Source organism: Adelges cooleyi, unplaced genomic scaffold (genome assembly GCF_023614345.1).
Source record: "Adelges cooleyi isolate 19-005CV unplaced genomic scaffold, UGA_ACOO_1.1 ACOO_flye_CR_arks_rails_tigmint_CR_PRNA_376, whole genome shotgun sequence".
NCBI classification, from domain to species: Eukaryota; Metazoa; Arthropoda; class Insecta; order Hemiptera; family Adelgidae; genus Adelges; species Adelges cooleyi.
Window position 1 is genome coordinate 11,889,935 of NW_026096053.1, and position 15,055 is coordinate 11,904,989.

Sequence of the window (15,055 nt, forward strand, 5' to 3'; positions counted from 1 at the left end):
CGGACAAGAGTTTTGCATAAATGTATTTTTCACTCGCCACCGATAATAAGACGGTGTACACACTCTTATATTAACAGTAATATAATAATAATAATAATAATTCTATAATTATTGATGTTACATTTCATGTATTAACACTATTACGTGAACATGTACGTGCGTGTACTTATCAGAAGCTCTAAACAAAAACCTCAAACCGATTTAATGTTTTGATTGTTTTATCTTTCAACAATTGTGATTCTCGTCGGCAGTTTTATCGGATCTCTTGAATGTTATTGCTCTGTGCTATAAGACATTTAGTTTTTACACACTGTCCCGCGCTAATGCACTTTATTATTCTGTATTAGTGTTATTTGTATTATTATTATTACTGCATACAACAGTGCACCGCTAGTTATGACCGTTTCGTACGACTCAACATATTTGCATACAGTGGCTAGTATATTTTTTCATCGATGAAAACGGTTGTTGACATTTTGGTTTATTTGAATTCAGTTTTTTTTTTTTTATGTTTTAATTATTATTTATTGCCAACAACATGACAGTCTACAAGATCGCTGTAGCGTTTCTGCTGGCCGCCATAATGCGTTCGGCGGCCGCTTCGACGATACCCGAAATGCGTAAGTACCAAATTGAATTTTTTATGGAAAAAAAAGGCGGGGCAAGTCGAAAATAGTATGTCCAGTGTTGACGAGGAAAGAGGAGTGGGTGGGCTCCTAAAACATCAAAGCTGATTTCATATAATTTATCAACAGTAAAGACGGAAATTATTTAATTTTAACAAAGTATTATTGTTAATAACTTATACTAAATTATAGCTTTATCGAGAATATTTTGCAATATCATTGATAATACACTGTACTACTAGATTTTAAAAACCAAGAACCAAAGTGCAAGTATAGTGAATCCGAGTCTGGTTTCGGAATTTTTCTACCGTGTCTAGTTGGTTTTATATCACTTATAAAGTTTTAAGTAAACACCGACTTATGGTTTTTAGTGTTCCATACAGCAAAGAAATTAAAATACTTACTAAATGTCGTTAATGGGTTTTTTTTTAACAATTTAAAAATATTTCTAAAACCGTGTTTTGTTACTGAATTTCACTGTTTTATAAATGTGACAAAATGTTAAAATATTGTTAGTTGTGGAAATATTTTTACAAAATTTTGTAAAGAACATAATATTTGTAACATTATACAAAAACTGGGTTGAATATATTTTTTTAATGTTTAGAAATATATGACGGCATTTTGAAAAAATTATTTCGCTGTATGGAGTGCATTTGGTACGTTTTAGTAGTTTTATAATATATATTTTTAAAGCTTTTTATTCTATGTTGAGCTTAGATCTTTTATATTTGTTTGTATAGTTTTTACAACTTTGGAAACAATTATTTAAAAAAACAAATTGACATTCTTGAGTGCCTTATATAAAATGTATATATTATATTGTTTTTTGGTCTAAATAAAAAGCAAGTACCTATTATATTAACATTTAACAATGTTACAAACTATATAATAATTGTATATTAATGATGTATGCATAAATAATAGTATTCAATTACGCCATCAATAATAATATTTGACCTCATTTCTACAAAAAAACTTAAAATAAATACATACGTAATTTTTTTCGCAGAAAATGTTTTAGTAAGATAATACAAAAATAAAAGACCCAACATTAATTGTACAGTGTAGACATTGATGCTATTTATCGACGTACCATTTTTGTGAAGAACGTTAAATCATTTCGATTAGGCTGCTTTTCAAATATCTAAAAATAGCGTTATTTGAAAAATAAAAATAATTAAGCAAAGGCTAAAGCCTACAATTTGAAAACCATCTTTTTGGTACACCGTTTGTATACATTATTATGAAAATATATTACATTAGTTAGCATTAGTTAATACTGAAATCTCAAAAATAAAAAATATATATACATAAACATTTTTTTATTCCATTGTGGTACGATCGATGTTATCATCCCATATTACCTCTAGTGTTAGTCTCATCTAAGCTTCCTTTATAAAACTATATGGGTAACTTATTAACATATCCAGTGTTAAATTTTGGCAATGGATACATAATTTGTTTTAAATCAGTATAGATAATAAATATGTATAACCCTCTTTTTATATGCTTTATGATTTAAATCGTAATAAATGACTGCGTGCTGTGTCTGTAAACATTTATTACAATCACTTAAAACTCTTTTTTGTTTCCGACCACTTGAATTATTATCTTTGCCTGCGGATAACAGACAACTCTTAATAGGTACTCTAAGCACGTGGACGGAATTCAGTAGATATGTTGTGCAAAATACAGACAAAACAGTGTCGTATTAGCAAAATCTTGTTGGAATGGATACATAATATAATGTTGCATAATTTTTTTTTTTTTTACCATACGAACTGGCTCAATCGATAAGAGTCTAGCAAAATAATTTTTATGAACGTTTTAAAGACCTTGAGCTCGGAGCAATTAAAGTTTTTACGTCATAGGTGCTAATATGGTAAACATCTATACTCAATGGTACTGAATATGCACGTGTTAATTATGCAAGACACCCTGTTTTCGGTATTTATAAATATTAGTAATTAGTATATATTACATACAGTTGGTGTCTCGCGCTGTTTTGACAAATTTGCCACAGAATGTATAAAAATATAGCCTGTGATTAAAATGTATGTAACAATTAAATTAAATAATAGTCATCAATACGACGTGAGGAGATAACTGTATAGAGCGATTATAATATAGGTATTGTTTTGATACATATTATATGAATTACAGTTTCTTTGTAGTAGGTAGTAGGTTAAACAATTTAAATATTGATAATCCAACAATAATAGTTATGACGAATGTTTGTGCGCTTACAAGAAACATAGGTACGTATATCAAATGTTTCGTAAATATCTACATACTATATGCCTGAATATACGCGAGATATATATATATATCTATGTATACAATAGTTTGTATATGTGTAAATGTAAAAATTAAGCAATTAGTTTTAACCCATTCTTTGACCTTTTGCTATAATACGGCTTTATAGTATGCCGTCAATTTTAGAGCAACTATCTAAAAAGTAAAAAAAAAATTAATTTCAAATCATTGATAATAAAATTTTCATTGTTTATAACATAGCTCTGATACCATTTCGAATTATACTCTTTTTTTTCTGGGCTGGAATTTGACGGGTAATTGGAAAACAAGGGAGTCGAAAATTTTCTATGTATATTACTGAAATTAAAAAAAAAAAAATTCAATCTGTGATATTTTTCAAAATTGTTCAATTAATTTAAGTTGTTACAATAGTTAATAGTCATTATTATTTCCGTCGTCAAGCTGGATTGTAGATTAATAAAACGAATTTAAAAACCTGGAAAGTGGAAACAAATAATAATTACGAAGTCTAAATAATGTAATCGCGTTGATTTATTTTGAAAATTCTTCCAGTTTTAGCGTATGATCTTTAACAACCTCAGTGAACACAAAACCGTACTTACTATGTACGGTATACATGTACATATTTCTGTATAGGTAAAAAGAGGTATTTGTTTGCAATACCGTTGACATTTGTATTTGCGCACTGATGCTTTTACTTGTAGGATAGGACTTGGTTGATTTGTCACACAAAAATTTCATTCACTCAAGTTTTATCGTTTCTATTCGATAGATGTCAGTATAACCTCTGGTATAAGCGTTTGTTATTAAAAAAATCTAGATAGTGTATTGTTCAGCTATTTGTGATTAAATCTAATATATATATATATATATATATATATAATTTATATTATATATGTAGTATAGTATAAAGTTATTCGATTTTATCATTAAGTTAATTGCAATTGTTTGCTTATATACAGCTGTCAACTGTTAGTGTATACATATCAGGTCCAACGACCGTTTCTGGATAATAATAGTTCGGATAAAAAACTCATTAAAAAAGTAAGAAAAACATTATACCTAACACGTAGTTCCGTTGAATAATATATTTATATACATTTTGTGTAAAAAACAAGAATCGAGTGTTATTGACAAGGTTGTTTTGTGTTGTCATTTTATCAATACGTTGCAGTAGTGAATCGTAAATGGTGGAATAACGTAGATTAAATGATTGTATAATTTGTTAATAATCACAAGAATTATTATCAAGCTGCTGGTGGCTTAACTATGAAATATACATAATGCTCTTATAAAAGAAACATATGGACTCTAAACAGCGTAAACCTTATATAACTTCAAAATAATTATAATAAACTATTTAAAAACATGTTAAAATACAATTATTGTCAACAAACTATTTTTTTTTAATTAATAGTTTTTTAAATAACTTTAAATTACATTATTAAATTTCAGTATTGTTAAAGCTACTGTTTTTTGTTTGTATTCATAGTAAACATTTTGTTTATCAATACGTAAAATAATGTTATTGTTTTTATAAATGAATTGCTGGCTACTCTAATATCATCGACTTATATCAAAAAATTATAATTTATCTGTGAGATAAACAAAAATTCTACCATAATTCGCTATACTTGCTATCTAGTAATTTACCAAAACAAATAAATAATATTTTATTTCACAAAAAGTATAAAATATACAAACAAGACATTGTCGGTTTTTTAATAATTAGTTTATTTGTAGGTCTCGATTCCTCACATCTAGTTTAAGTTGCTTAACTAATAACTGGCGTCCCGCGTCCGGCGAATATTATTATATAAAAGTATATTTTGACTTGTTGCACAACATTTAGTACTAAATTCTTGTTTAGCGAGTAAATCCTATAAAATCAATGTGGCAAAATCGTTGTAAATTGTATAAAAAACAAAATATCGTTTAACAAAGGGTCGCTTACATTACTTATACACATTAAATTGCGTATACATTTTTGTTAATCGAAATTAAATGACAACAAACCCGACACAAGCGTTAAAAAGAGAGGGCTTAAAATTGGGGGGAGGGTCATTTTCCGTTCCATTCAAGGTGTGTTTTTTTTTTTTAAATCGTCGGGTGACATAATTAGCCAAGTTCATGCGAGTACTTGTCAGATGTCTCGCACCTAAAAAGTTGAGTGTTGGGGATCTAAATCATCTTACATGTATAGTCCGACCTGTACTTACGCATATAATATTGTGATCTGTGTAGTGATTACAGAATGGTTACCGGAAAACTGCAGCTATAGTGGTCAGTGTTTATCCACGTACGGTTCGAGCTCGTGCGTGAATCACCGGTGCGAATGCGACGAGGGCTATTACCAGGTGAATTCCAACGAGTCCAACAAGAGTTATTGCTCCAAGTGTTCGTGTAAGAACTATAATATACCGTCTAAGTATCAATAAAACCGTATACCTAGGTACACGTCGGAAGCGACATTAAAAAAAAAAACAAAGACAAATTAGTATTACTTTTTGTTTTTTTGTGTAAATACAATCCGTCACCTAGCCCGATACTGATTGCGAATGTGTGTTGTTTGATCAAATTAGCGGTCCAAGAGAGCTGTGAAACGTCGCAATGCTGTCTGAGGCCACACGCGACCGAGTGCATGAACGGCGTATGCGTTTGCCGGCCGGACATGGAAGACGATTGTCTGTAAGAACCGTCGCGCCCGCCATTATTAACACGGGTAATATATGTTTTATAATAAACCGCCAGTTCGGTCGTTTACAGGGGCAGATACTCTCCGACTTTGGGAGTGCAGTTGGCCAACACGTTGTCCCTGTCGTTCGCGTTCGTCTTCTTGGCCATAACGTTCGTGGCGGTCATCAGGAAGACTCTTTTCAAGTGAGTGTAGCATTTTATTTTATTTTTTTCAATTTTATTAAACGAACATTGGCGCGACTAGATAACACGGGGACCCTGAGCTATGGCTTAAATCTCCCTCGGAATTTCGGTAAAACTTAAAAACGTTACTGTGGGCGGTTATATGCATGCTGAACATTTTCAAGACACAAACACGGAGTAAGTAGGATTAGAACTTCTAGAGCCCCCCCCCCTCTATCCATTCTTTCTAGTTGCGCCTATCGGGAATCAATTTGCGTGTGAAACATTATATACATACCTAAACGTGTGTGCAGTTGCGGGCTCTGCAGCTGCGAGTCGTTGAGCAGAGTGGGCAGCAACAGTTCTTTGAACGAGTTCATCAAAGAGAAAATGCAAAACAGACCGCCGAGCTACGACGAAATCGAAAAAGACCGCAAAGTTCCTATTAACTTTAACCAGGTGAGACGCATCCTCAGACTACATTTATTCATGTTCCTTTGATCTCTTGTTTTGTATTCAGTGCTCAACGCTCACTTCTATACGCCTTTGTTGGCTAAAATGTCAACAATTTATAATATTATCTCGGCAACGGTTTGGAGGGTAAATAAAATCAAAAAAAAATCAGGGAATCGTTTTTCATGGGAACCATTGTACAAACCTGAGATGCTAAAGTCAAATATTGCCCTGGCGTCCAAAACATTTAAAACCCGGCCTTGTTAATAACTCGAGGGTAATTATATAGTTATTAGTTAGATAATGACGATACAAAGTCTGAAGCTGTAAAAATGTGTTTAAGGACGTTTATAGAACAACAATTTTATTAGGTATTTAACTTGGATAATATAATTAATTTATAACATCTAAATTATTATAAATGAAGAAAAACAACGTCAATTTTCGGATTTATCTAGTATAATGCGAACACTTAGTAGTGCCTTACTTGGGCGGGTGCCTTTTGTAATAATGTTTTTTTTTTTTTAACTCTATTAAAAAGAAATAAATTCAGCGATCCGATCTGTAATGTTGTTGTGTGTCTCTTTTGACGGCGCTGGACCACTCCGTTCCAAAATAATTGTGATTGGTATATTTTGCGCAATTTCATTTTTTCACATATCCTGGTGATTAACAATAGTTAATTTTTTTGAACAGCCACCGCCCGCCTACGATGTCCGTCGTCCGGGACGTGTAGAGGCATTGCGGGGTGTAATTAATCGAGCTTTTTCGATCAGCGACGAAGTCGACATGAACACAGCACCGCCCAACTACTCTACCTTCACCACTGTATCCAACACGACATTGAGGCCCACTTCATCGCAAATCCAAAATAACAACGAAGTCATTCTCACTCGAGCCATATACTGCTGCAACAGCGCAGCCTGAGTGGGTGTACCCAATTGACAATAATAGACAAGTGAAAATAATAGGTATTATGTAAATATTTTAAAATTAATTTACCAAAAAAAAAAAAAAACTATTTAAAAAAACAATTTAAATTATTTTCATAACAATATATATATATATATATTTGTTTTGTGACGAGATACCCATAACTGTACCTATAACTTATTATTTGTATTCAGTATTTATTTTTATACCGAATTATATATGTATATATATATATTTTTTGTTACACAAACTGTACATAAAATATTACGTTTAAGTAAAAAACTAAAATTATCGGTTATTTGATGTCAGTTAGGATAAGTCATACCGAATAATATTTCTAATTACGACACTTTAAACGATACGGTTTCATTGATTCATATTTAAATATTTTCTATGATATAGATACTAATAATTTAATTATTTGTGTATACATTTTGGGGAAAATTACATAAGTGAATCATTCCTCTACGCTTAGTTAAAATACAATTAAAATATGTTTAGGAGGGACAAGGCAATATGATATGTTAATTTACTCAGTTTAAAGTTTGTTAAAAAATGACCAAAATAACTAAGTATCATACTTAAGTACAAAAAATTTGAACTTCACGATAACGTAATTTAATTGTAGAATAATTATAATTTCCATTATTGTTGTTCATAAAAAACAATTTTATTGTTATTATTAATCCAACACTTGTAATTTAAAACTACTTGTTAAAACAAATATACTAAAAAAACGTGATATTTTATAGTTGGTGTTTTTAGTGTAATATCATATCATTAGTTAGTTTAATAAATGAAAGTTAAAAAAAGGCAGTTTTTTTCATGCTTTTAATTGACAAGATAATTTATTATTATGTTGTTCATAATTCGTTTGTATGAAATTAGTACACAGGATTGATGAATTATTGGTTTTATTTTTATTATAAGAGTAAATATAATATTATAATACTGGTTTGTTTACACACACACACACACAAACATTAATCTAACTATAATGTTGTAAGATATTTATGAATAATTATTAATATAATATATGTAATACTAAAAAAAAAGTTACATAAAAAGAGTATAAAATATTTGATAAAAGCAAATCATTTAATATTGACTAGAATATAGTTAAACAAAAAAGTTACAATTATCAATTAAAAGGAGAGACAATAAACACACAATAATGACTAGAATAAATAAATAAAATACTTAAAAACTAATCATAATGGCAAAATACTCCAGAAGTTAAAATGTAAAAATAAAAAATAAATGCAAATTAGAAAGAAAAAAACATAAATGTCATGGAAATAAAATCAGTCTCTTGTAAGAACGAAACCATAATAAATAAATGTTACTGAGTTAATTTTAAAATGACTAATACTAAATTGATAATACGAATGTATTTTTTTTTTTTTTTTTTGATACCTACTTTGTTACTATTTAAAATTTAAAATAAAGCAGTATATATAGTTTTCGCTAATGAACACTAATGGAAATCAAATAAGATTATTATTTGTAAGGTGATATTATTTAATCTTGTTTTTCTAAATCGCCAGTTTCTTCAATATCATCATCACCCTCATTTAATAGAGAATCGGTGCCGATCATGCTACCAGGAGAGTGGTGTAAAGCGACAAATCCAAATGCAATGGCCAAAACTGGATTAACACGAAACAATGATGTTGGACCAAACACCAAGAGATAACTGGAGAAACACAAACATGTACAACTCATTCTGGAGTAACATTTTCTGAAAGATGCAAAAATCAAATCGAGATTAATATTTTTGTACTACAAAATTTCATATCAATATATACTTACGTATTTTGATTTGGAAAGTCAACCTTCCAAAGAACAATAGTACATAAATTTATGCCTATCGAAACAAGCATCGATGGATCTGCATCCAACTTGAAGCTTTGCCTATTAATAAAAATTGTTTTACACATCTTATTTGGCTGTAAACTATTATAAATATTAAATTTGAAATAAAGTTACATGAAATTCCTGGCCCACTCAATACTGCAGGTCAGATAACAACCGGTGATGGAAAGCATCAACAAAAACATTGAAAAATGAAGATGAAGGGATTTTAGCTTATTGTCCAAGTCTGATTTTACGCCTTTTATGAAATAGTCTTTCAATAAAAACAGCGGACAGTATACTAATTGGTCAACTACACATTTTCGTACCTTTGCGCAAAGCTTTAATAAAATAATGTATTAGAGAAAAAAAAAAAAATTATTTTGTTACATATAAAGACAATAAATAAACATACCCAAAAATAATAGTAAATCACTGAAACTATAAGTCCGGCACCTCCACAAAAAAAAATGGTCAAAAATAGATTCAATAACGGAACGATTATCGGTGAATTTTTAACTGTCCAAAGTAACCAATCATATGAATTTTCCGATGATTTCAACGCTTTCATTAAAATCCTTTAAAATATAAACAAATTTAAATCAATTGGTAAAATAAGATTTATGTTAAAATGTATTACTTGATCCCAATTATGTTCAAGATTTTCCCCCAAAACAGCATCATATACCACAGTACAAAGGACACAATGATCAAAAACGAGATGGTGATACAGTACATTAATAAAGTGAATATCACTGTTTTCAAAGGATCTCCTAACCAATCGATGCCGCCAATAGGTGTGTGCATATTTTTGTAATATCCAAGTGTGGGTCTGTAATAGTCATTAAAATTTAATAAAAATATTTTCAATATATTAATAGAGATAATTTGTTTGTTCTTACAAATAGATAATTAATAGATTGGAAAAAACTAAAGTTTTGATAATTTTAAATGTCGAAGGAATTGAGTTATGAAATGATGAGCATTCCTTTGGCTTAGATTTGGCCAACTGATCGAGCTGGTGCGACAATACAAACAATATTATACTTCCGATATATGATGGAAATGCTAGGCCATATTTAAGGCCTATGGTTCCAAGTGTATCCAAAATAGACATTTTCAACCTAATAAAAAAAAAAAAAATAATAATAATAATAATCTAAGATACTAAACATTTTATTCAAGTTTATTTTGTATTCAGAATACTTTAGTTATTAAAGATTAATATTTTATTCAGAAATACAACAAAATTATATTTAATAAATTTTAAATTAACTAAGAACATGTTTTCCATAAATAATTAACATATCATCTATTATTTATCAAGTAATAAAGCATTTGATATGAGAATAAAAAATTATTTTAAATTCATAAAAATAAAAATATGTACAGAAAAGTGGCAAGTGGGTTTACACAATGTATATACCCTACAATTACACTACTTCCTGTTAGGCTAGTTTTTAAAAAAACTAAGTTGTGATCTTACTCAATTTGATAAAGGCAGTTTGGGTCCAATATAAATTGCAAGTAAGGATCTTCAGTTATTTTTGATGGAGGAATACTATCCAAAGTCAATCTTAATGGCTGTATAGATTGGTCACTATAATTATTAACATTAACATAATTTATACACCATTAAACATACCATGTTGCATATTTTGTTCTAAATAACTTACCTAGAATACCCATAGAGTATTCCTTGAGTCCACGGCACGATAAATTTGGAAACGGCGTGATGTTTAAATTCTGTACAGTTAATCGGATTCATGTAAACGTTATATACACAATCACGACAAATGTTTTTGGGCCAATCTCGTATAATTGTCTTGTATTGCATTGTTCGATAAAAAGTTATTTCCCACAACAATATTCTCTTAAAAATACCAAACCAAAAACTCCACGATAAATCATTCGTTCTGTCGCCAGTCCTATACATGTCGACCATCAGACCAGTCTAAAAATACATATTTGAAAATTATAACTTGTTGTTTGTGACTTTGTATGTTTTAATATACATTATTAAAATACATATAAATATATTACCTCTTCTTTAGTACTTTTTATTTTGAATACTACATCGGTATGACCCATGGCATGCAAGTGCGAACATTTTAATGTAACGTGACGTCTTTTCAAACGTTTTGAAACCGATATAGTGCTGTTTGCAGACCAATTTTTACCCATTTTGCTGAAATAATAGTCACATTTTATTTTTTACTGATGATTTATACTAAAACTTATTTTATTAAATTTACCAAGACTTCTTCGGATCATCATCAGATTTGCAAGAAAATACCCAATCCTGATTGTCCATATTTATAGCTTCAGCCATCACCTCATAGTCATAGTTCTGAGTTCTTATCGGCATGGAAAAAACAACCGGTTTTGGTGTTCCCGATTCCAATTTGATGAATCGTTGAGCTCTGTAAGTCTCATTCCATTCTAATGTATTTGGCTCTTTAACCAGCTGTACATTCTTTGGATGCAAATTGTTGTGAAACCATTTTCCATTGCTTCTCTGAAATTAAAAAAAAAAAAATTATAGCAATAACAGTAATATTTACGTTTTGAGTTATACAAACATTAGCCAAATGGTAAGAAGAAACTTTATTTATCCACTCGTAAGGCGAGTCTTCAGACTCGGTATCGGCCGAATCAAATAGAATTCTCACTATAACTTTGACCAACGATTTACACCATAAAATACATTGATGATCAGTAGAAGTCCAAACACCGGGTACGACCGAACTCTGTAAATTTAATTTCTAAATACAACTACTCATGTTAATCGAGAAATAAAAAGTGGTGAGTGTACCAATGTGTTGATGTCAGCGTGTGGCGTATAAGTAAGGCTTGGCCATACCATCAAGTCCTTATGGCCACCTCCGATGGACAATAGGCTAATATTTGATAAATACGAACTCCTTGGCTTGTCAAACCCATTTCCCCAAATAGCATTCACTTTTCTATAATATTCATCCATGTACAAGTCAGTCAAAATAAGAGGCCTGTGAGGAGTAGCTAACGTAATAATAAGCTTGATTAAACTGGGATCAAATTTCGGTTCGATAAATAAACCTTTTGCGATAATTCCGCCCTAAACAAAATATTATTAACATTACACTACATTAAAAATTAGTGAAGAAAAATATAATATAGTTTACCATGGAATGGCCAATAAGTATCATGGAAGTAGGAACGAAATCCTTTTCATACAGTTGTATTATTCGTTGAATGCACACTGACACAAAATCAGTTTGCTTGATCAGCACGCCGCCGAATATGGCTGAATATTCCTCATTCAAATCGACAGTGAAGAAATCAAATTTTATGTTTGATTGTATATGGTGCATTTTTCGAAGACTAACCGAAGCGATTGATCGAACTGAGACATATACAAATAAACATATATTATACAAGATAACTTAACCATCTAATTTGCACATGTTACCTTGTTTGTATGAACCGCTATGACCTGGAATAAAAATAACCGGTATGCCGTAAAACTTCATAGATTTAGACGTCTCAGAAATTTGGCCTTCCAAGTAAGCGTACAAGTTATATCTGCTCTGTTTCGTAGACACTGGTATCTTCTACAATATTAGTTAATTCCAGTAACAAATAATTAGAAATCATTAAAAACAAAAGGAACAAATGCACTTTACCAGACACCCTTTTTCTTGTAGTATTTTTTACGCTGATTACGAATCTGAAGTTAAAAATCTGTGGACTCCTCCAGTTCAAAAGTTATAGCCACTTAAAATTTGCATACTTCCGCCTGTAATAAGCGGCGGTGGTTGCGACTGTAGCCGCGCCATACATTTGTTAATGACGCAAAGATAGGTTAGGTTTTGGACTCGATAGGTCGCTGACACTTTCAGAGAGGTTAGGTTAGTTTGCTCCTTTAGCCCAGTTATTTTTCCTCTGGGGTTTAGGAGTGAGCGCCTTTATCCACGAAGGGCTCGAGTCAGCTTCTGAAGTCAGCAGGCGTAGGGAGTTATTTTAAACAGTTAAAGATTTACTAACTTGAAGCTTTAAAACATAGGAAAATTATATTGTTATTCAATACAATATAATAATACATTACATAATAATAATATTATAACCGATAATAATAATAAAAATAAATAATTAATTAACTGATAATACTGTAGTCAGCCGCACACACTTCCGTCGCCATCAAATGAACGAGGATTGTCCAGAAAGTAAGAGTACTGTTGCCCTCTCGGGCTGTGAGGAATAATTTTTTTTCCAAGTTTGACAATACTGAGTGGTAGGGGTTCTCTTGAACACAATGAGCACCGGTGGACCTCGGTAGTACAAAAACTCGCCTTGTAGTGTCCGTTTGTGTGAAATATGTCTATAAGTAATCCCGCCATCTCTTTCTTACAGTTCAGGACCTCTTCTTCACCCCCTCATCAGTTAAACAATTTTTTTTACCATATGTGTCTTTAAGTAGATGAAAGATGAAAGTCTGCCAAGTCAAGGAAATATGTGGGGTGGCTTAAAATGTCCCAACTGAATGAGTCTAAAAGCGCCTTGTTGACAAAGGAAGTGTGCTTTTTGCATGACAACGCCCGCCTGCACATAACCTTAGCACTAAGGCGCTTTTGGACTCATTCAGTAGAAATATTTTGAACCACACCGCATACTCCCCTGATTTGACGCATTTAGATTTTCCTCTTTTCACCTCCGTGAAAACTCACATAAATGGAAAACAAATTTTCAACTGACGAGGAGGTGAACAAGACGTTCTGAACTGTAAGAAGGAGATGCCGGATTTCTTGTTGACATATTTCACTCCATCGGACACTACAAGACGAGTTTTTGTACTACCGAGGTCTACCGATGTTGGTTGTGTTCAAGATAACCCCAATACCACTCTGTATTGTCAAACTTCGAAAAAAAATGTCTCACAGGTTGAGAGGGCAACAGTACTCTTACTTCCTGGACGTGCCTCGTATGGTGTGGCGGCGGCTACAGTATTATCAGTTAATTAATTATTTTTTTTTACTATTATTATTGGTTATATTATTATTATTATTATTGTTATTATTATATAATGTATTATTATACTGTATTGAATAACAATATAATTTTCGTATGTTTTAAAGCTTCAAGTTAGTAAATCTTTAACTGTTTAAAATAACTCTCTACGCCTGCTAGCTTTGGAAGCCGACTCGAGCCCTTTGTAAATAGGGCGTTCACCCCTAAACCCCAGAGGAAAAATAGCTTGGCTAAAGGAGCAAACTAACCTAACCTCTCTGAAAGTGTCAGCGACCTATCGAGTCCAAAACCTAACCTATCTTTGCGTCACTAACAAATGTATGGCGCGGCGACGGTCGCAACGACCGCCGCCTATTACTATACAGGCGGAAGTATGCAAATTTTAAGTGGCTATAACTTTCGAACTGGAGGAGTCCACAGATTTTTGAATTTAGATTCGTAATCAGCGTAAAAAATACTACAAAATAATAAAAAAATAGCAAAGTAAAGGATGTCAGGTAAAGTGCAATTTATACCAAACAAAGAACAATCGAAATTTGTAGTATTATACTTACCAAAAAATGAGGATATTCAAACATAAAGGTCATCTCGCACTTGTGGCCGGTTTCATCGGTTAATTGTTTGATCACTCCCGTAGTAAACATTAGGAAAATAATCGAGCAAATATAGACTCGGATATTGGGGCCTGGCATTTTGAGTAAAGCTGAAAGATTCATTTTAAATCGAAAGATTCACAGTCGCGGAATATATCCACTCTACAGTGATGACTTTTAGACTACAGCGGGCGTTTTACAACTAATGATACATTACATTTTGACTAGAGGAAATGGCAATTTAAATATTTAACTCGGACATGTTAGGAAACAGGAACGCCTGACGCCATAAACGAACAATGACGAATGCATTCGGTATTGAAGTAAAATGCCGAAAATTAATTAAAACCTTTCACGATGGCACCACGACCGTGATAGTCTGGAGGTAGAATCCATAAATATATATATATTATCTGATAAAACAAATCATAAACCACAACAACCAGTTAC

The 15,055-nt window shown here is 31.4% G+C and overlaps 2 protein-coding genes across 7 annotated transcripts; one reads left to right on the top strand and one right to left on the bottom strand.

Moving 5' to 3' along the window:
* The first annotated feature begins 56 nt into the window (after positions 1-56).
* Positions 57-9,298, top strand: LOC126840168 (uncharacterized). Of its 6 annotated transcripts, none has more exons than XM_050575727.1 (7): positions 57-620; positions 5,151-5,309; positions 5,489-5,594; positions 5,658-5,786; positions 6,080-6,224; positions 6,915-7,189; positions 8,699-9,298. In XM_050575727.1, exons 1-6 carry the CDS (start codon positions 539-541, stop codon positions 7,143-7,145), a joined length of 852 nt encoding a protein of 283 aa, XP_050431684.1. In that variant the 5' UTR covers positions 57-538; the 3' UTR covers positions 7,146-7,189; positions 8,699-9,298. The 6 variants fall into 6 exon arrangements, with proteins under 6 accessions (XP_050431684.1, XP_050431685.1, XP_050431682.1 ...); XM_050575731.1 differs by lacking the exon at positions 8,699-9,298 and adding an exon at positions 3,869-3,950 and having other exon boundaries at positions 546-620; positions 6,915-7,908; XM_050575730.1 differs by lacking the exons at positions 57-620; positions 8,699-9,298 and adding exons at positions 1,586-2,887; positions 3,869-3,950 and having other exon boundaries at positions 6,915-7,908.
* On the bottom strand, positions 8,249-14,993 carry LOC126840167 (GPI inositol-deacylase). The gene is made up of 15 exons (XM_050575724.1): positions 14,567-14,993; positions 12,457-12,598; positions 12,170-12,390; positions 11,821-12,102; positions 11,588-11,755; positions 11,261-11,523; positions 11,049-11,193; positions 10,682-10,959; positions 10,492-10,605; positions 9,908-10,129; positions 9,646-9,837; positions 9,421-9,583; positions 9,141-9,346; positions 8,964-9,065; positions 8,249-8,892 (listed from the first exon to the last, which is right to left on the bottom strand). The coding sequence occupies exons 1-15, from the start codon at positions 14,726-14,728 to the stop codon at positions 8,673-8,675; spliced, it is 2,880 nt and encodes a 959-aa protein (XP_050431681.1). The 5' UTR covers positions 14,729-14,993; the 3' UTR covers positions 8,249-8,672.
* Positions 14,994-15,055: the final 62 nt, after the last annotated feature.